Below are 21,394 nucleotides of genomic sequence, written 5' to 3'. Positions count from 1 at the left end.
ACAAACAATGCAAGCTCCAAGGTAGCTCAGAACTCAAGAGAATATATCAAATGGCCTTTAGGAAGAAAACCAAGAGTTGCTTGAACACATAAAGACTTCCCCTGGCTAATATCAGCACCCAAAGAATATCTTACTGTTGGTTTCTTGTCTGCACCTGCCTTTCCAAGACGGAAACAGAAAACAAGAGTCTAGGACACAGAGAAAACAGACATGGAGAGAAAACTGAGTAGTTTTTTGCCATAATTAAGTCAGAAAATGGCTGGTCTTCTCTGAATCACAGCTTACATAAGCAATTCTCACCCTGGTATTGCAGTATTTAAGGAATTCTCCTAGATGTCTTCAGGAAATCCTCTCTTCAAATCTCTCTCCACTAACACCCCTTCTCCAAAAATTAAAATAAATAAACTTACATTTTTTTTTTTTTTTTTTTTTTGCGGTACGCGGGCCTCTCACCAATGTGGCCTCTCTCGCCGCGGAGCACAGGCTCTGGACACGCAGGCTCAGCGGCCATGGCTCACGGGCCCAGCCGCTCCGCGGCATGTGGGATCTTCCCGGACCGGGGCACGAACCGTGTCCCCTGCATCGGCAGGCGGACTCTCAACCACTGCGCCACCAGGGAAGCCCTAAACTTACATTTTTAATCTAAAAACGTGCATGACACATACAAATTTCATAGAGTACATTTAATATCAAAATCAGATAAAGTATTTTTAACAGAATAGTGCTAATAAATAAATAATAGTGTTAATAATAAATAAATAGCAAAATGTGTTACTAAGATGCACAGACCTTTGAGATATATTGTAGCATAAGAACAAACAAATTGAAAAATAGTGCATATATCATACAATTTTTGAAGCAAACATACACACACAATGTTTTTTATAATATATATGAAGATGCAGGGAAAATGGTCTGGAAGAGACACTCTCAACTGAGATGAGTAATTATCCCAGCAAAGGATTAAGCAATAACCACCACACACACAAATCTAGTCATTGACCTTACCTAGAGAGATCCCCAAGAACAAGCCCCATTTGGGCCTCCGAGAAAGAAGACACACCATCTTTGTGCATTTAACCAAATGTGCTGGGCAAAATCATACACCAATACATTTAAATAAAAGGAGAAGGAGATGGAAAAATAATCACCTTATCCCATTGTTCTCCTCTCCCACTCAAATAATGCCTTGGACTCCACTCTCTCAGGCAAAAAGAGTCGAAAACTAAAAAGTGAAACAAAATAAAGATGAAGAAGTTAGCTCTGGGCCAGGGCATCCCAATCATTTGTGGGACCCTGGGCTAGAGTACAAATGGACATCCATATGTAATATGTCTAAACATGAAAAAGTTATAAATCGAGTGAATGCACTGTTTAATGAAATATATTTTGTCTTCCTGCCTTGACAAATATTCCCGTCAAATATTCATTTGATTCATTTGACAGGAAGGACAGGTCAAGTGAGACTTCTCAGAGTCATACACCAGCACGAGGCAGCATTTGGAGAGCCAGCTTGGGGTCCTTGGGCTTCCCTCTTGGTTTTCCGCTGCTGGTCCGTCTGTGTGGCGAGGGGCTCTGTGCGCGTGTGTAGGCCACTCGGCTTGCACACGCAATCTATCCACATCCCTTTAAACAGCTGCACCTGGTCTCCCTGTGCCCTGGCATGGGCTCTTTAGTGCTATGCCCCACCCTTAGAAAGCTGGACCTGGGGAAAGGCCTATGCTGGCCCTGGAAGTGAGCTCAGGGCCATTTGGACAGGGATGTGGGGGTCTCTCATCCCCTGAGATTGGTCTAGAAGTGGGAGGCAGAGCACAGGCTCTGGAAGGGCACATCCCTTGGGGACTCCTTAGCCCGTGGGAGGTGTGATTGGAGGAGGGCCATGGAAGCGTCTTCTGAAGCTAGGGTCCCAGGGTTGGGCTCCCTCTTACACTGGTCTAAAGTCAGTACTATTCTTGGTTTGGGGATGTCCTGGGCTCAGGTCCTGATGAGTTAAGGGATTTCAAGGGTCATTTTGACTATGTTATATATAGATCCCAAGTCAGTGAATTAACTTATTCTTCCCACTTTGTACAAAACATGGATATTTAAAAATGTGCATTAAGACTTTCTTCTCCATGAGAGATGCCCAGGACTGGGTCAGAGACTGACTGATGAAACCAGATCTACCTCTTTCACCACATCCCCTTATTTCACTGGAGTAGCAGGCAGAATCATTAACACTGTAACTTGTTCTCTCTCCCTCTTTTGCAGAGTATGGTTGAATTTACCTAAAAGTGCAAATGATGTGATTCCACCGCACTAACTCTAGGATCTTATTTCCTTTTGTATGAGTTATTATTTGGCTGCATAACAAATTACCCCCAAATATAACAGCTTAAAACAGCAAAAATTTATTATTTCATAGTTTGTGTGGGTCAGGGATATGTAAGTAGCTTAGCTGAGCGGTTGTGGTTCAAGGTCTGTGATGAGATTGCAGGCAAGCTGTCCACGAGGGCTGCAGTCATCCCAGGACTCAGGTGAGGCTGCAGGATGCTATTCCAAGTCCACTCCATGGTTTTTCAGGCTTTAGTTCATTTGCTTGTCATATCACAGGGGCCCCCTGGAAGCCAAAGGAGAATTTCCGGAAGGAGAGAAGAGTGAGGCAAGAGTCAAGTGAGACAATGGCATTTGGAAAAGGGTAACTCAGATCTGGCCGCTGCAAGGTAACTTCCCAAACCAGGGTCTGCCAACAGGTGCTGTGTCAGGCTACCTGGGGAACTTACGAAAAATATACCAATGGTATATATATCCTTAGAGTTAATAATACTGTACTGTATATTTGAAAGTTGCTAAGACATTATATCTTAAAAGTTCTTGGCACAAGAAAAAAAACTTTTAGGGCTTCCCTGGTGGTGCAGTGGTTGAGAGTCCGCCTGCCGATGCAGGGGACACGGGTGCCCCGGTCCGGGAAGATCCCACATGCCGTGGAGCGGCTGGTCTCGTGAGCCATGGCCGCTGAGCCTGCGCGCCCGGAGCCTGTGCTCCGCAACGGGAGAGGCCATAACAGTGAGAGGCCCACGTACCTTAAAAAAAGAAAAAAAAAAGAAAAAAAACGTTTATAGTTATGTGTGGTGATGGATGTTAACTAGACTTATTATGGTGATCATTTCACATATATACACGTATCGAATCATATTGTTCACCTGTGACTAATAAAATGTTGTCTATCTTGATAAAAAAATACCAGTTCCTAGACCCACTTTTATTTTTTTTCTTTTGCAAGGAAGCTGAAGTCAAGAAAGTTAAATGACTTCCTCAAGTTCTCATAGCTAGAAAAAGACTGAACTGCAAAAGACTGGAATTCAGGCTCATGTGGAAGCCACAGTTCCTGTGAGGAAGAAACACACAAGCCTGGCTCCCCACAAAGCCAGGTGAACATGAACCCTGGCTCTCCATTGACCGCCAGGCAGCCTTGTGTGAGTTTGAGTCATAGGATCTGTACAAATCCTGGTTAGCTTATACGTGAAGAGGGTGTAATATTTACCTTGTGCTGCTCTTGTGTCGACTAAGTTATTTTTAATGCTCCCTTGCCAAATACCCCTAGGAATATACCTATAGTTTACATAGTTGAATTTATTACTCATTGCAGTGAGGGAAATGCACACCATCCTGGAGGTGTGTCAGTGAGAGGGTATTAGGAAATATTATTAAAGGATTTGGGTTTTGGTTAGCTGATTGGGGGAGGGCTTAGGAAAGCAGGGGTCATTCTGTGAGTGTGTATCCTTATAAATCTTATCCATAGAAGGGCAGACCAGAGAGAGGCTAAGGTTGTTAACTGGCAAAGAAGCAGCAGTCACTCTAACTGGCCAGGATAGCTGTGTGTCCACTGTGGCTTGGACAATGTTCATATTTTGTCTGTGTTTAGACATGATTAAGGAGTCTTGTTCTTGTCTTCATCCGTCGTGGTCACAGAGGGGCCTTGTCTCAGGTTGATGTTCTGAGAAATCGTCCATGTTTATGTTTAAGAGAAGAACACCAAGGCCCAGTGATAGCACCAGGCCAGCTTTTCCCCAGAGTATAAAATATCTTATCATAGTGCTGGACTCACAGGTGTTCCATCCATCGGGGTTATGACTTTATTGCACACACCCACACTGCCAGCGCTGGACCTTTGAGTCACAGTGAGGCAGGTAAGGGGTGTTCTGAGGTGGAGACATTTGGAAGAATCTAAAAGACAGATAGCCCTTCAAGCTGCAATGACCCATTTTCTTTCCCAGCTTCAGGCCTTACAATGAAGCCATTTCCATGAGGTCAAGGGTATGTCAGCCTGTGGAGAATTTCAGAAAGATCAAAGAGGGGTCTACAAGGTAGAGGGCCTATCCCTGACCCCGCCTTGCTTCCTTCCTGCAGTAAAGGCATTCTGAGCACTTACAGGGAGTCAGACCTGGGCTAGATGCTGTGTGACACCCACCACCTCATGGAAAAGACAGACAAGCAAACAATCACGCTGAAAAACGGGGTAAAAGAAAACAGTGTACAGTGAGGATCACCGACAGTCTAAGCAGTGGTTCCCACACTTTCCTGAATATTGCAATCACCTGGATCTTTGAAAAATACGGATGACCGGATCCCACTGCACTAACGTAATTGATCTGGGATACTACTCAGAGCGTCGCGATTTGAAAAACTCCCTGGGTGATTCAATGTGCAGCAAAGTTTGGGAGCCATTGGTTTAGTCCATCCATCCTTACAGTCTGGGGTGGGGTTGGGGTCACACAGCTGTTTTATCTTAGGAAGCTGTGGTCCCTCATCCCAGACACTTGTATTTAGGTACAAAATCTGAAAGATAATTTTAGGGGGCTTACAGATCCTAAGAAGAGAATCTGGGAATTCCTTGTAGGGGGCGGGCTGTCTCGTGAAAACCCCCCAGACACAGGAGTATCCAATCCCAATCAGAATGACATGAGCTCTCCGTCCCCTCCAGAATGGCGCTGCCCCTTCTCTTTCACAGAAGCCTCGGCTTAGTGTCACCAAACCTAGTTCGGGCATGGCGGTAAGCAGCTACCGAGCGGCCGGTGTGCGCACGTGTGAGAATGTGCACACGTGTGAGACTGTGCACGCCGGCGTGCACGCGCAGGGCCGCCGGCGAGCGTGCGTTTCCGTTAGGGAGCCCGGGCGGCCTCCGGCTGCGGCTGCAGCAGCGCGCCCGGCGCCCCCTCCCGCCCAGTCCCCTCCCCCTGTGGCTCTCGCTCGCCCTCTTCACTCCCCCGGCAGCGTCAGCCGCCTCCGGGTGCGCAGGGCAGCGGTCGGCACGCGAACCCCTCCTGCAGGCGCCCCGGCGTCACTCGAGCGTCGAGCCCCGGGCGCGCGTGTCGTCCCCCCCGCCCCCCAGTCGCCGAGCGACGATGAGCCGAGGCGCGGGGGTCGCGGAGAGCAGGTGAGCGCAGCCGCGGGGCTGGGGGGGGGGTTCGGAAGGAGAAGGGGAGAGCGGGGGTGGGGTGCGGCTGGACCCAACATCGCCGCGTGGAGAAGGGGCTTTGCGGTCTTTAGCACCCTTCACCGCAGGCTCTGCTTTTGCCCTTTCCCGGGTGGGGCGAGGGCTCCACTCCCGCCCCGGCATCCCCGCTCGGGCCGCACAAACAAAGCGCGCTTCGGCGGCGGCGCCTGCCCCGCGCGGGCACGGAGCATGGGGGAGGCGACGCGCCGTGCTTCCCGGATTCCGACCCCCTACCCCCCGGCGGGGGGCCCGGGCGGTCGCACCTGGGTCGGGCGGGCGGCGGCGGGGTCGCGCGCAGGTGCTCGCGCGGAAGGCGGTGGCGCGCAGCTCGGAGGCCCAGGGCTCCCGGCCCGGAGGCGGGGCTACGGGCAGCACTGCTGCCCCCTGTCGCCGCGGCTTCCCCACGCCCGATACCCGTCCCCAGGCGGGGGCCGCGGCGGCGGCAGCGGCAGCGGCAGGTGGGCCCGATTTGTTCACATACACCTGGCGGCGGGCGAGTGAGGAGAAGGGCAAGTCTCCCTGCGGCATCCCCTTTGCTCTCAGCGTGTGTGGACCGGCTCCCTTCCCGCCTCCGTGGCGACTCCCCGCCCCCGAGGCCCGGTTCTGCTGTCCTCGTGTGTCCCCAGCCCTTGAGCTTCAGCTCTCTGGAGTTCCTGCGCCCTCTGCACCTGGAGGAGGACTGGGGAGGTTTTACTGAACACCATCGGTGCTTTGGCCACCCGGCTTTCAAGTTGAGTTGAGAGCAGGATTATTAATCCCTTTTTGCCCATGCGTGGGACACCCCCGTGCCCATCATCCCCTCAACGCCCCCATGGGGCCCTAACAATGTCTTGAGCACAGTAGGCGCGAGATCAACATTGCTTGAAGGATTTCTGCTATTACTGTAAAGGCAGCCAATGCCTCTGTGTGTTATCAGCGTCCCACAGCCCTTTAAAAGCCGCCGCTTTTTACGTGGAAATGTCTATTAAGAGCTGGTTTGGGATGTTGTGGTCGAGTTCTCCAGGACTCACTGTCATCTGCAAAAGCAGTCTTTTAGTTGTAGTGTTTGGATGTAGTGTTGCAGCAGAAGACACGTGATGGCTTGTTTGTGAAATATATCCTTTAGGTAATCCTCTCATTGCAGTAAATACTTGCAGGAAGTCCAAGCCAAAACAGTGCAGAAACGCTCGGCAAAGATTGAGACTCTGCAGAGAATTTACTTATGGGACAGTCCCTGACACAAAAAGAGTTTCTACAGGATCAGCTAGAGGAAGAAGAGAATGTGGAGGTTTAAAGTGTTCACGACTTCAGTTTTTCATGGATCATTCATGGAACATTAGGCCCAGCTTCTCTCAGGAAGGAGGGAGGGATTTTTTGGTTTTGTTTTGTGTGTGTGTGTGTGTGTTTTCCTCATCTATTCTTTAAAACACTGTTGCAATCAGGAAGACAGTCTTAGAAAAGTCTGTTGTGGATGGGTTTTGCTGTTGAATTTCTTGAAGTTAGCATGAATAAAACTACACTAGGACATAAACTGTGTCCGCTTGGAATATCAAAAACACTTCTTTAGAGGTGGTCAGTTAACAGCAAGACTCGTAAATGATTGTTAAAGAGAACTTTGAATCAAATTATGGCTAAAAGTAAAGTTTTGTTCCTCAAAAAAAAAGAGGAAGTGAATTGAAATACAGTGTGTGAAATTAGCACAGTTACTTACACAGAGCTAAGGAAACCTCTACCAGCCTTCCTAGTATTACTCTGAAATGTGGGCCCTCCCCACCACTTTCCCTGAAAACTTGTTAGTCCACCACCTGTGATCTTTCTGGCCTCTTCAGGGAGATTGTTGCTAATGTGTCGTTTAAACACTTCAGTGTGGTAACAAAGTCCATATAATTGTGTGTCAAACAAGGGGGAGGTGCAATTCTCAGTAAACTGTAAAGCACCCTACCGATGTTTGCTACAGTTAGTTGTAATTTGTAGTAGCTGCACAGTATGCCCCTCTGATGCTTAGCCATTCCCACATTTTTGGCCATTTAAGCTGTTATTACTGATTTTTCAATATTAAGGAAGTCTCTGTTTTATATCTAATTACCACATTCTTTCTGCCATTTATTTGTCCAATGAACATTTTTTTTTTTTAATGGTGCGAACTATATGCCAAAGTGTGTTAGATGCTGGGGATGTGGAATCCTTGGCTGCACACGCGCACACACAAACAGACACTCATACACACTCCTTGTTCCTTCAGTTCCCAGAGGTTATAAACGGCTTATAAACAAAGCACAGCAAAGCAGTGCAATAAAACCATTCATCTAGGTGTACATCAGACCTGGGCTCAGGGAGGGGAGTAGAGAAGGGATCCCTTCTACGGGGCTGAGTCATGGGAGTCACCCCACCCCATCCATCCCCAGTCAGGTGAGCTGTCCTTCTTGCCCACCCTGGGCACTTAGGATTTCTTTCTCTTCCTTCTTCTTCCTCTTCCTCCATCCCTCCTTGTCCCCTCACTGCCTGAAGTGTTCCAGCTGCCTCCCGTCTCCCTTAAGCCAGCTTAGTTCCAGCCCTTTTCCCTCTTGGCCCCACTTCCCTTTGGAGTACATTATGCAGAGATTTCATTGGCAGTTAGTTGCAAGGAGAAAGAAAGGAGTAAACCCCAAAACTGTTCCTCCTAATTCCTGCCACCCCACAGCAGCCGTTTGAGCTATATCCCCAATGCGGTCACCTCTTCCTTCCACCTAGGGTCATTCTCCATTCACGAACGTGGCCAGTAAAGCTCAAGTCCTATATAATACTTTTCCTTTCCCAAGATGCTGAAAACCCTTCCTTTGTGCGTATGTATATACAGTCACACAGAAAACACAGCATCTTAAGTGCACAGCTTGGTGAATTACCACAAAGTGAACACATCTGTGTAACCACCACCCAGGTCAAGAAATAGAATATAACACCCTAAAAGCCCCCCTTGTTTTCCTCTTTCCTGTCCCTCCTCCCCAGAGGGACCAGAGATTGGTTTTGCTAGTTCGTAAACCTTATAAAAATAGAATCATACAGTATATACCCTTTTGTGTCTGGCTGCTTTTGCGACATTATGTTTGTGAGATTAATTCTCTCGGGTGTGTGTAAGCAGTTTTTCATTCTCATGGCTTACAGTTTTCCATTATATGATGATATCATATTTTATTCATCCATTCTCCTCTTGATGAACGCGGTAGTTTCCAGGTTTTGTCCTTTACCCCTTGGATGCCCAAAGACCTACCCATTTCACTATTATTTTTGCCTACTGGTGTGACTGAAAAAAGGAAGGGAGAGGGTAGATGAAGGAGCCAGCCTGGAGAGCCAGGCCTGTGGAATTTTTATCTTTGCTGGTACTAAGTGTTTTCTGAAGCATTGAAGCCTGTGCTCTCATTCAGAACCCTGAACACAAGAAAAAAGCTATGGGATGGTTTCCATCATGGGCGGGCGAGCTGATTGCAGTTGGTGGTCTTTGGGATGCTTAGAATAAAAGAAATTGGGTGATAATGGGAAACCAGCCTGGCTTGGGAAGTGTCCCCTGGGGGCACTGACAGCTGGCGGCTCCACCCTGACCCTCCCCCAGGGCCTGGTCCCAGAGGGCTTGGTACTCAGGAAGCCCCTCTGTCCTGGCCAGTGTGGAAGAGGCTGTGTCGTTGGCTTCCAGAGCTTGATTCTGAGTGAAGGCAGTTTCCTTGGAGTATGTTTTAAAGTTACCTAGCCTCTTGAGGGGTTTTTGTCATCTGGTACTACAACTTCTTTTCAGGGTGGTCTGGCTTTTGTGGTCTGGGGGACTGAGATTTTCTTTGGGGAAATGCTTGGGCCTCTTGGACTCAACACAGGCAGTGTCTGAGCCTGTAGAATGTCAGGGGGTCTCACAGGATCAGACATTCTCCATGAAAGATGCTGATGACAGCAGACCCTGCATTGGGACCCTGCATTGACGACTTCCTCCTTTGCTCTCAAGCTTCAAATCTTCCCCAGGGGGAAATACGAAGACCGCTCAGTGGACTGAATGGTCGCCACTCAGCATCTGGGGCGCCATCAGTTTGGTTACAGTTAGAGTTTCTCCACCTCCCTGTCTTTCCTCGTCTCCTACCTCTCTCCCCCTGAACACACTTGCTTTCCTCCTGTTCCCGGACCTTGATTCATTCCTTCCTGGCTCAGACAGAAGCTGTGCAACATTCTCTTGTCCATTCTTGCTTGTCCTTTGTGGCTGTTTAAATGTCACTTCCCCAGGAAGCCCTCTCCAGTTTTTCAATCTTAGACAAGTGCTCTTGAAGCACTTCCTGTCTCAGATACAAGAAGACAGTCTTCCCCATCAGGCTGATGTGTTCTTGAAGGCACAGACCCAGTTGCTTTGTTCACTTATGCCTGGCACATAATCCATCCATGTTTGTTAAATGGATGAATTGATGGGCAAACCAAGAGGCATGAGACAAGTTGTGAGATTGTCTCTGCTTATAATTTACTGGGTGATCTTGGGTGTTCATTAACTTCACCTCTCCTGGAGTCTACCTCCACCTCTGTAAAATAATGCATCAAGCTGGAAGATCTTGTAGGCACCTTTCCGCTTCAGTTTTTTTCTGAGTCTAACAGTGAGAAGATCCTACCTGAGGCGTAGCATTCTTTGAAAATGCAGGCTGGCCTTAACATCATGGTTTAAGTGGCCTTAGTTACACGCCCGTGTTCTTAGCATAAGAGCTCTGTCCTTCCCAGTTCATCATAGCCTGCTCTGGGCTAAGACTATAGCTTATATTTGCTTTTATTTTGCTCTCCCCACATCATATACATTTATTTATTTCCTGATCTGTCTTCTCTTCCATTAGTGTGCCCCTTGGGGACAAGGTTCACGTGTCACGTGTTACTTTTATATCCCCTTCGCTTAGCACAGCACCTGTGAGTTAATTTCAGTTGATGAAAAGAGATCTGTATTGTAGAGAATATTACTTTCACTGAGATTATTCTCTGGAAAGTATAGCTATTTCATGATTATGCAGATTAACTCTAGTTTGTGACTAACATAAACTCTCTTCCACTTTCCTTAACCCATTTAACTTCTTCTGGCCTATTTCCCAGAAGGTTGATAGGGGCTAAAAGAAGTAAAACACTAGTTGGTTTAATTCTGGTGAAAAGTTAAGAGGAGGATTTGGGGCTCATTATGGGTTTAATTATACCTACTAACTAAGGTCTCTGAGCCTTATTTCCTCATCTGTGAAACGGAGATGACACTAGTTCAGTACCAAGCACTAAAAAGGTTGTTGCAGTGAGCCCATCGACGGGCTTGGGGTCCTAGGCTTGGGTTCAAGCACACAGTAAATATTTTTAAAATATTAGTTAAAGAAAATAATTCGGTATTAGATTACATTTTTATTTTCACTCTAAGAATTGCTAAAGATCTTTAACTGGAGAATTATTACTTATCGAGCCAGATTTGAGTGAAATCCTTCTGGCATCTACTATCCACCTGTCAGGCTGGGAGTGGAGGTGGGAGAAAGGCTCCCTCAGGTTGGATTTTACTGTGCTGAGATGCAGGGTTTTTCTCCTCCCGCTGAGGGAAAGGGGCCTGTATTAGACGGGGCCTGGGAGCTGATAGGCATGGGGCGGCATTGAAATTATACCTAGTCATCATGGTGGAGTCCCGATCAAAATGTAAGGAATTTTAAGTGATATTAAGTAAATGTGCAAGTCCCTTCCCTGCTGATCTTCAGCCCCTAAATTATACTGGGAACATTTGGAATGGGTGCTCTCTCTCTGTGGTTGCCGTGGTTTTCCTTTTAAAAAACCACATGGAAAAAGCAGAAAGGAAGAGGATGTGGGGAACTAGCTAGCATCCATGTAGTGTGTTAGGGAGAAGGGTTCTTCTGGTGTAAGGATTTAAACTGTGACATGACACAGATTAACAGGAGAAAGTCACACAAAAATATAATAACAGGGACACACGGGAGATACCGAGGAAAACTTGAAAAAGGCCAAAGCCCTCACCTTAAATACCGTCCTCAGCTAAAGACGAAAGAGGACGTTAAGGGTGAGAAGAGTGAGTTCTGGGAGGTCACCAGGAAGAGCACGGTAAACACAGGTAAGGTTTGTGATGCACATTTAACTCACTGCCTTCTCCACTGATAAGATGCAGATTTGGACACCCAGGCAGACAGCGATTTCCCTTACAAATGTAAATGTTTCTTACAGAGGGTAACTCCTGCTTGGTTTTCAATGTTTTTTCCCTTTGCCTGCTGTTTCCTAGAGAATAACCAACTTAAAATAATTAATATACCAAAGAGACATATTTTAGGGTAGCAAATTCCGCTGCTTTGTAAAGTGGCTGGGCCCCTGTGGGTCCCCTGGGGTTGCTCCCTCCACCCGGCTGTGACTCCTGGAGCTGCCCTGTGGGCGGGCTCCTCCACCTCGGGGCTAAGTCTCCTCCCCCATAACTGTCGGGTGTTTTAGTACAGAGAGCTGGCCCTCTACCCTGCAGCCTCACTACATGGAGGAAATAAAGGTTTTCCATAAAGGTTTTCTGGTTTTTAGTGGAAGTTCTGGTATCTAGACACATGTACACACATCTGGAAATAAAGATAAACAGCTGTAGAAAGGGGAATATGAAAGGGACAATTAAGAGAAAAACGCAATTTGTCATTGGGGACACAGAGTGGGTTTTAAGCAGACATATTTTGTACAATAAGAACGGCTAGTTCTTATTCTTATTCAATACAAGTTCTCATAATTATTTTTAAATTAAAAGGCACAATGACTGCATTATAAGAGGTATGAGTCTAGAGAAAAAAGATGCAGTGGTTAGCTTTTTCTTCTATGCATTTCATCGGGAACCATATTTTAGCCTTTCTTAGTGTCTTGAAGCATTTCCTAATTTCAGGTTTACCACCACTCTCTGACCTTTTGAGCTGGAGTTTAGGATTAAAAAATAAGAGGACTTAGGTCTGAAAATGAAAATACATGTTTTTCCTAGAAAATACCAAATACTTGGGAATGTTCACCAGAAAAAATCTTGATTCAAGGAGGTTTTCAAAATCTGGAGGCTCCTGACTAACTTGACTGAAGAAGAGAAAGGAAAGGGCAAGCAGTTGGTCTGCTGCTTTTGCTGTTTTCTTCCTCGGTCTACTTTCACTGCCAGGATTGGGGTTTGGGGTAAAGTGGTGGGGAGTGAAGGGAGACATGGTACCAGGCACCTATGGGGCTTTGAAGTCATAATGGCCTACCTAGGGTCAAGTGCTTCTTTTCTGTTTGTTAGCTGTGTGACCTCAAGGAAGTTAATGAAGCTCTCTGAGCCTCAGTCCCTGCATTTGTAAAATGGCCTTCATAGGCTTATTGGGATGATTCAGTGAGAAAATGCAGAAAGATTTTACATCCCCATAAGTGCAAATAGTATCATTGTTGTTTTCTGCCTGCTTTTTCATTTATTCATCAAAGATTCTGATTCGGTGGGCCCCGAAAAAATGGTTTTTAGAAGGCACCCTTTAGAGTTCTAATGTCCTCAGTGTACACCGTGAGAAATGCTGTCCTTAAGGGATGAGGAACAGTTTGGGCATCAAGGGGGAGGGCAGGGCTGTCACGTACATGCACACACAACCCGAGGGGATACCCCAGCATTGTAGTACATGTCCATGGAGCACACATAGTTGGGGTACCTGACCTGCAAGGCCACAGGCGGTGACCCTTTTAGGGGGAGGGTGCAGAGAGAGTGGTGTGCGTGTGTGTGTGTGTGTTATGCAGGGTATGCTTGAGACACTGAAGAGCTTTCCCTCTGAGGGAGCACGCAGGGTGGGAGATGAGGCAGTAGGGTGGGGGTCCTTGTGTGCCATGCCAGTAGCTCAGGCTTTGGCCAGGAAGTGGTGAGAAGCCACAGAAGAGTCTAGGCAAAGACATGATTAGGTCATGCTGACGGTCACACGAGGGACTGCCGGGGACCAGCCCCAGCTGGACAGGTTTCACCCAAAGGGGAAGACGGAGTCGGCGTGGACAGAACACAAGACACCTCAGAGGATGCAAGGATCTGACAAATTTATTTTTCACGATTCCAAAGTATTTATACTATAAAATAATCTCATTTTCAATCTTAACAACCTCATTCCCATGCCAAAAAATCTCTTACACAAGCCATAAAACAAAAGTAATTTACATCAACAGATTACATCAGCAGGTTAAACAGGTTAAATAATCTTCTTATCGCCTATAGTCTCTTTCATCCTCCGTGGCCAGGCACACCCCGGTCACAGTCCAGGTCAGGAATGCAGTCTGCGGTTTCTTCATTGTTCTTGTACCTGTATGTTCTATTCAATCAGCCAGTTATTCAAAGCACAAACTCAAACACATTATTCTTTTAGCAACTATAAATATTTACAGGCTGTTTTCTTCTTCCTTTATAATCAAAACTTACCTACTCTATCTAATTTGCTATTTACCCACTGTAGCATAAAACCTCCCCGCCACCATACCCAAGTGTTTCCTAACATATCTCTAACTCCCCAGGAGGGCCAAAACCCATTCAATTTGTCTTCTAAAGTAAGCTTTTGCCACACAAATGCTCCTATTGTATTTCCCTGAACCCAACGCCCTGGCCTGGGAGTGGGGATTTCAGGTGTAGCCATTAAGGGAGCCGGAGTAATCACAATCTTTTTTGGTTTTACCCTAAGTTGGGGTCTTTCCCTAAACCCTCCATCGGAGCTGGAAATATTTCCCAACACTAATAGCAATCCCATAAAAATCACCTTAAGCAAAAGCAGGGGGGAGATAAGGGGAACCACACAGAGGAGAGCTTTGCTTCTCCATATTTGTACCTGACAGTACCAGCTTTGCTTGGCACTATGGGTCTCGTCCGTGCTGAGACTCAAAGGTACTTCCTATACGGCTCCCGGCAAGGGACGAACCAAGAGAATGAGCCAGTAATTGTGAGAGAATATAATCAACCAGCTGGGTGGGGAGAGAGCTTGAATGGAACAGTTTGCATTGAGGAGGGGACAGATTTGAGAGATGTGTTGGAGGAGGCGGAGGAGGTTAGGAGGACACGGATTGTGCTGCTTGCCGAGAAAAAGAGCTAGTGATGACCCGGAGGTTCCAGTTAGGTGACCTGGTGAGGTCAGGAGGAGCGGGTTTTCCTGGAGAGGGGAAGACAGTGATTAGTTAAATGCTGACTGTAGTCCATTGAAAGTGCTGAATTGACCCTTGGGCCCTAGGCACCTGGGACTCTGGGAAGGGGCCTGGAAGGGGGCAAAGATTTAGGATCTGAAACCTTGGCGTGAAGGTGAGCAGGAGGCAGTGTGAGGAGGGTGCACTGATGTGATCCTGGGACACGGCGATCTAATCCCCAGGAGGCTGGGGCCTGGAGCCAGGAGATGGAGCACATGGAGAGGGGAGAGGCCACTGAGGCACGGGAGGGGGGAGGGGGGAGCCTGTCACGTGCTTCATCTAAAGAGAGAGCAGTCACTAGGGACGGAGAGGGCCCACTGGGTCTGTCGGACAGGAGTCCTCGGTGGCTCTAGCTTGGGTGGTTTCGGTAACGTGGGAGAGAGAAGGAAGGTGGCTTTGATTCCGTGAGAGGGTGGGGAGTGGGAAGCGGAGACCGTGAGTTCTCGCGTGAGACCGGCACGAGCAGGGCAGAGGGAGTCCAGGCGGTGGTGAGGACGGAACATCAGGTCAGGCGGGGGATGGACCGGTTAATTGAATGGGAGCTGTCCGAGCCCTTAATTCTCAGGCGTGCTGTGACTGAGGGAGGAGGCCAGAGAAGCAGGTAAGAAGACCTGGGCAAGGGAGGGCAAGTCAGGGAGCAGCTCTGGGAACCAGAAGGAGGGGCTGGGGGCCAGCGCGGGCTGGGCGGGGCAAGGAGGATGGATCGCTGGGAACGCCAGAGCAAGGGGCGTGGCGGGCACGGGGATGTCGTGCAGGGACCCTGTGCCGGGGTGCCGGGGTGTGAGCGGACAAGCTGGGCTTCAAGGGCACGCTCCATAAGCCCCGTCTATATCCTGTGGTTTGGAGTCAGGCCGTAATGGTAGGTGGGGAGTGAGAGGGGCAGGAAGAGCCTTGAGGAGGGAGAGAGTTCTTTCATCTGCAACATTTCTGCAGAAACATAGTATGATCATTTTGAAGACTCATAATTATTTTGTATAAAATTAGTATCCGTTTATAAAATTGGTTTTCTTTTCTTGTTCTAGTGATGATCACAGTGCCTCTTCAGAAGAAAAAGGTATGGAACTCATGTCAATGTTGAGTTATCGAAAACTTAACCTATACTGTGGAAATTTGCGTTTTTAGAAAATGATTTTTTTATTAATTTTATCTGTTGGCTGCAGTTTACATTCATGCATTCACCAACTTACAGAAATGTGTTAAAATAATCAACAGGTTAGGATGATGCGATAATGACAATTTTTCAGAATTTTCTTTAAGATTGTTTTTCAACAGATATTCCAAAAGAAAAAAGAAGTGTAAAGAACTTGGGCCTTTGTAGTTTTTATAACTTAAGAATAGAAAATAAGTGCTCTTACATCTCTCTCCTTTAAAACTCTGGCTCTAATGTTCTTTTTAACCTTATTTTAAATTCAATAAAGTAAGATTAGAGAAGTATTGTCAATTGAATTCCATAAATGTTCCATACACAATGACTAGATATTTTCTTTAATACTTGAGTGTTGTCGTCAATTTTAGATACTTAATGAAAATGACGACACACAATTCTATGCCTGAAAGTGGGTCAAATAAACACTTATTTATTTATTAAAAAAATTATTATTTATTTCTGGCTGCGTTGGGTCTTCTTTGCTGCGTGCGGCTTTGTCTAGTTGCGCGAGCGGGGGCTACTCTTCGTTGCGGTGCACAGGCTTCTCATTGCAGTGGCTTCTCTTGTTGCGGAGCTCAGGCTCTAGGCGTGTGCGCTTCAGTAGTTGTGGCTCGCAGGCTCTAGAGCGCAGGCTCAGTAGTTGTGGCGCATGGGCTTAGTTGCTCCGTGGCATGTGGGATCTTCCCAGATCAGGTCTCGAACCCGTGTCCCCTGCGTTGGCAGGCGGATTCTTAACCACTGCGCCACCAGGGAAGCCCAATGCTCCTTTATTAAAGGAAGGTTTTGGTCTAGGTTTGGGGGTTGCTGAGGGTCGAGTCCTCTCTTGGGCCTGTGCTGCTTGTTATTAAAGGCTGTAACCAGTGTGTGGGGATGTGTTTCTTGCTTTGGCTCCTTCTCTTTATCGTGTGCTGCATGGCTCCGAGTCCTTCTGGAGGGTGGTTCCGAGGCCACTTTAGTTGTTGACCTGTGTCACTTGCCTGCAGAGTGGCTTAGAAACTCCTCAGCTCATCCCTGGGCCACTGTCTTACTTTTGCAAGTTCCATATCCTGTGTTTCATTTTTCCAGTACAGAATAATAACCTGCCTGATAAAAGTTTTCTGATTAAAATCTAATAACAGTTTCTGCAACATTTGGCTGCAATGTGTCGTGTATGGGGCTGTCGTGAACCTGTCAAGTGTAGGGTTGGATCTGGCCAGCTTTTCTGCTTCCTGGTGCTGACCTCAACCTCACCCGTCCCTCTCTTTGCTTTTGCCTGTTTCTGTCTGCTTGAGATGCCTCTCCCTTCCTGCACACTTAACCTTCCAGGCTTGTTTCAGCGCTACCAAATTCAAGGACTTGTGCTGAATTCCACACCTGCAGTGCGTGGTCTCAGTTTCTCTTTTGGACCAGCAGAATACGGGCCTTCCTTCGTTTTGTACTGTCCCGATTTCTTCATTTGTCTGTGCGTGGCTACTGCTTGCCCTCGCACAGGCTGTTTGCTGGGACATGGATTTTCTCCTAATGCTGCAGAGTGCCCATCACACGGTGGACACTAAGTCAATGCTCATTAAATTGAAGGGACAGTAGTCTCTGCCCACACCCAGGGGAATTAGTCAACTGGTAGTTAAGCCCCTGTTGTTCACCAGCCTGGCGTGGGTGAATGTTCCAGACAAACGAAATGGAAGAGTTGTCTGTTCCATGAGCAGGCTAATTGAGCGTGGCGTAAATACAGACTAGGGACATGGTAGCTGAGGGGCAATCCTTCCCTACACAGAAATGCTCTTGCTCTGTTTAGCATTGTTGGTAACTTCTGCAGCAGTTACCCCTCCTTCTCCTATACTATAATACCTCCATTCCCATGCATCCACGCTGGCTTAGGCTCTCATCACTTCATATCTGGATCTCTGCAGTGGCCTCTGTGTCAGGCTCTCTGGAGTCTAATGCATCCTGAGCGTCAGTACCCCCCAGTGTCCACCAACATCTTGGGGAACAACATGGCCCATTCCAGCTTGAAGCTGTCATGTAATTCTGCGTCTCCATGTTATTCCGCGTCTCCATGTCATTCCCTGTAGGAGAACCATCCCCCAAGGCTAGTTCTTCCTGACTGCATTCCAGGTCCTCCCTAGTCTGGTCACAACTTATCTGGCCAACTTTACATCCTCACCTCTAACCTATTTGTGTCATTTTACGAAATTGTTGACAGTTGTTTGCCTGAATTGACTGTTAACTGGGGAAGGACACTGATTCTTTGGTATAGTAACATCTCTGTCTGCCCTTCAGTTACAAAATCTAATACCAGGTGCTTTTTTTTCCTTTCTGGTGTCAAGTTACTTAATCACCAGGGGTGTTTTTAGGGAGCTGCTGAGTTAATCAAACAAAGAAACAATGCCCTGTGGCACGAAATTGAGAGATTGCCAGGGATCCAACCAAATGTAATGATAAAGTTTGTTGGCTTTCTGTTTGCCCTCTATTGGAAAAGGCTTATGGTTTCTTGAGCTAAATCTTTTTTCCTTTGAGAATATGGCATTGTTTACCGTTGGTAACTGGGCATTCATTTGACAGGCAAGGCTGCTTTGGCTCTAAAGAGGTGATTCAGTTTATGGAATAGGGTGCTTCTGTTATTTTTGGTTTAGCAGCTTTTATAAAAATGGACGTAATCTTCTATTTTATCCTTGTATTTATACTATTAAACTTTGTTTCTTTCTCAAAATTTAGATTGCCCCAGTCCCAACCTAGATACTTCAAAGGACTCTAAATCAGGTAAGGGATGTGATTAATATTGGTAAATGCCCAAATGAAATTTTTACAAAATAACCAATTCATAGCAAGATAAATTACCATTTATTTTTCTGTTTTACTTCAGACAATCTGAATGAAAGGTAGGGACTTTCATCGTTCTACTTGAAAGAGTTGAATGAATTTTAAACTTCCGTGATTACCTAGCCTAGTGAAATCAGTGACTTTAAAGTTTGGTGATAAAGAGGTACTTAGTGAAACTGAGAATTTATCTGATGGGGCAGTCAGGCCATTTCCTAGATTGGCTCCACTAACCTAATAGAGGGTCCTCTGTGAGCCCAGCCAGGTGGTGGCTAGGGTAGTCCTGGGAGGCTTCCCTGAGGAGGTGATGGTCGACTTGAACTCTGAAGGATGAATTGAGGTAACAGGGCAAAGGTGGGGAAAAGAGTTGTCTTAGTTCAAAAGGCTTGCAGGTGTAAAGGCCCTGATGTGGGAAAGTGCACAGTGCTTGTTTGCAGAGGCTGAAGAAGGTCAGATGACTGGAATCAGAGAGAGAGGGGAAAGGTGGCAGGGCCATAATGTGTCTGCAGAGGCAGGTGGGGGCTAGATTACATAGGCCCTTTGGATTAAAAAATCTGTTCTCCGGAGAAGATGTACAAATGGCCAATAAGACATAAAAGATGCTCAATATCATTTCAGGAAGATACACATCAAAACCACAGCAAGATACCACTTCACACCCACAAGGATGGCTATAATGAAAAAGATAGTAGCAAGTGTTGTCAAGGATGTGGAGAAATTAAAACCCTCATATACCGCTGATGGGAATGTAAATTGTCACAGCCATCTGGGAAAACAGGTCATTCTCAAATAGCTAAACAAATTACCATTTGATCCAGCAATTTCTCTCCTCTGTGTATACCCAAGAGAAACTTGTGCATGAATGTTCACAGCAGCATCATTCATGATAGTCAAAAGTTGGAAGCAACCCAAAAGTCCATCAGGTTTTAGATGCATAAACAAAATGTGGTATACCCGTTTGTATTACTTTGTTAGGACTGCTATAACGAAATGCCACAGACTGGGGGGCTTAACCAACAGAAATGTATTGTCTCACAGTTCTGGGGGCTAGAAGTCTTTTTTTTTTTTTTTTTTTTTTTTGTGGTACGCGGCCCTCTCACTGTTGTGGCCTCTCCCGCTGTGGAGCACAGGCTCTGGACGCGCAGGCTCAGCGGCCATGGCTCACGGGGCCAGCCGCTCCGTGGCATGTGGGATCCTCCCGGACCGGAGCACGAACCCGTGTCCCCTGCATCGGCAGGCGGACTCTCAACCACTGCGCCACCAGGGAAGCCCTAGAAGTCTTGAGATCAAGGTGTTGGCAGGGTTGGTTCCTTCTGAGGACTTGGAGGGAAGATCTGTTCCAGATCTCTCTTGTTGGTTTGTAGATAGCCATCATCATGATCATATGATGTTCTTCCTATGATGTGTCTCTGTGTCTGAATTTCCCTTTTTTGTAAGGACACCAGTCATCCTGGATTAGGGCCTACCCTAATGATCTCATTTTACCTGAGGTAAATACCTCTATAAAGACTCTATCTCCAAATAAGGTCATAGTCTAAGGACTTCAAACATGAATTTTCTTTTGGGGTGGGGGGGAACACAATTCAATACACAACACCATATAATGGAATATTATTCAGCCATAAAAAAGAATAAAGTGCTGATACATACTATAACATGGTTGGACCTTGGAAACGTGCTCAGTGAGAAAAGCCAGGTACAAAAGCCTGTGTATTATGTAATTCCATTTATATGAAATGTCCAGAAGAGGCAAATCTATTCAGGCAGAAAATAGAGTATTGGTTGTCTAGGTCTGGGAGGAATGGGGAGGTTGGATAGTTAAAAGGTACAGGGTTTTTTTTTGGGTGATGAAAATGTAAAATTGATTGTCATGATAGATGTACAACTCTGTGAATATGCGAAAAGCCATTGAATTGTACACTTTGAGTGAATTGTATAGTATGCAAATTCGATCTCAATAAGGTCCTTATAGAAAAAAAAAAAACAGCTTATATCAGAAGAAAAATATCCAAAGCTTGTTGTCCAGAAAAAATCCACATGTTTTCTTGAAAAACTTAAGCTCAGTCATGTCCGTGCCCAGGGTCCTGCTTCCCGAACAGTTTGCTGGGACTGTGGTTTCTGCACACTTGACTTATTCCTGTGATTAGGTTTATGTGGAATAGAATATGCTTCAGGACATACAAGTAGCAAAAGTTGTCCCTTTGATTTGTTTCCTTACCCTTGTCACTTCTGAGAACAGAGCCAACTGGCAATCTTGTTGCCAGATGGTAGAGTTTTTATTGTTATATCTGGAAAATTAAGTATATTTTCTCTTTTTCCTCAAGGTAACATTGTACGGATTTGATGATTACGTCGGCTATTTTTATGAGGTTTCCATGTTCCTAGTGACAAAAGGGGAACTGTACCTAAAGTTACGTGAAGTACCCTTTGGTTTTAACGTTAAATAAAAGAGGAGAACTATGGATTTGTAAGATATAACCAAAATGGAGATTAAAATGGGATTGTGCAAGGACAGCTCTCCCCCAGCTGTCTGAGAAAGGAGGAGAAAGCCCGCTGCTGGTGATAGTGTCCGAATCAAAAGATGAGAGTTAAAAGTGTGTACCCGCAGAGTATAGTCCAGCCAGTGGGTAACACAGATGGTCAGGTGAGTGAAGGGACAGACACCTCAGGCCAGAGTGGGGTGGAGCTTCTCAGCTGGATGAAGGGAGGCTGGCCTTGTCAAGAAGCAGAGGGTGATTTTTGTAAACTGAGAGCAAAGCTGATACGGGGTACAGGGCAGGGCAGCGAGCCCCAGAGGGGAGACGGGAGTGACCCCTGACTTGGCCTCGGGAGTGGAGGGGAAGCGGGCTGTG

The 21,394-nt window shown here is 46.6% G+C and overlaps 1 protein-coding gene across 1 annotated transcript in view; it reads left to right on the top strand.

Annotated features, from left to right (window-relative positions):
- Positions 1 to 5,283: 5,283 nt before the first annotated feature.
- LOC309822776 (NACHT, LRR and PYD domains-containing protein 1b allele 3-like) overlaps positions 5,284 to 21,394 on the top strand; it is a 37,803-nt gene continuing 21,692 nt past the window's right edge. The window contains exons 1-3 of the mRNA XM_082654798.1: positions 5,284 to 5,416; positions 15,622 to 15,653; positions 18,441 to 18,485. Of these exons, the coding sequence (XP_082510924.1) occupies positions 5,385 to 5,416; positions 15,622 to 15,653; positions 18,441 to 18,485 (109 nt within the window). The 5' untranslated portion in view covers positions 5,284 to 5,384. The remainder of the gene's footprint in view (positions 5,417 to 15,621; positions 15,654 to 18,440; positions 18,486 to 21,394) is intronic.

The sequence above is a fragment of the Grampus griseus genome (genome assembly GCF_964374135.1).
Source record: "Grampus griseus genome assembly, chromosome: 5".
Classification (NCBI taxonomy): Eukaryota; Metazoa; Chordata; class Mammalia; order Artiodactyla; family Delphinidae; genus Grampus; species Grampus griseus.
Note: the sequence above shows the minus strand (reverse complement) of the source record. Positions and strands in the feature narration are given on the sequence as shown.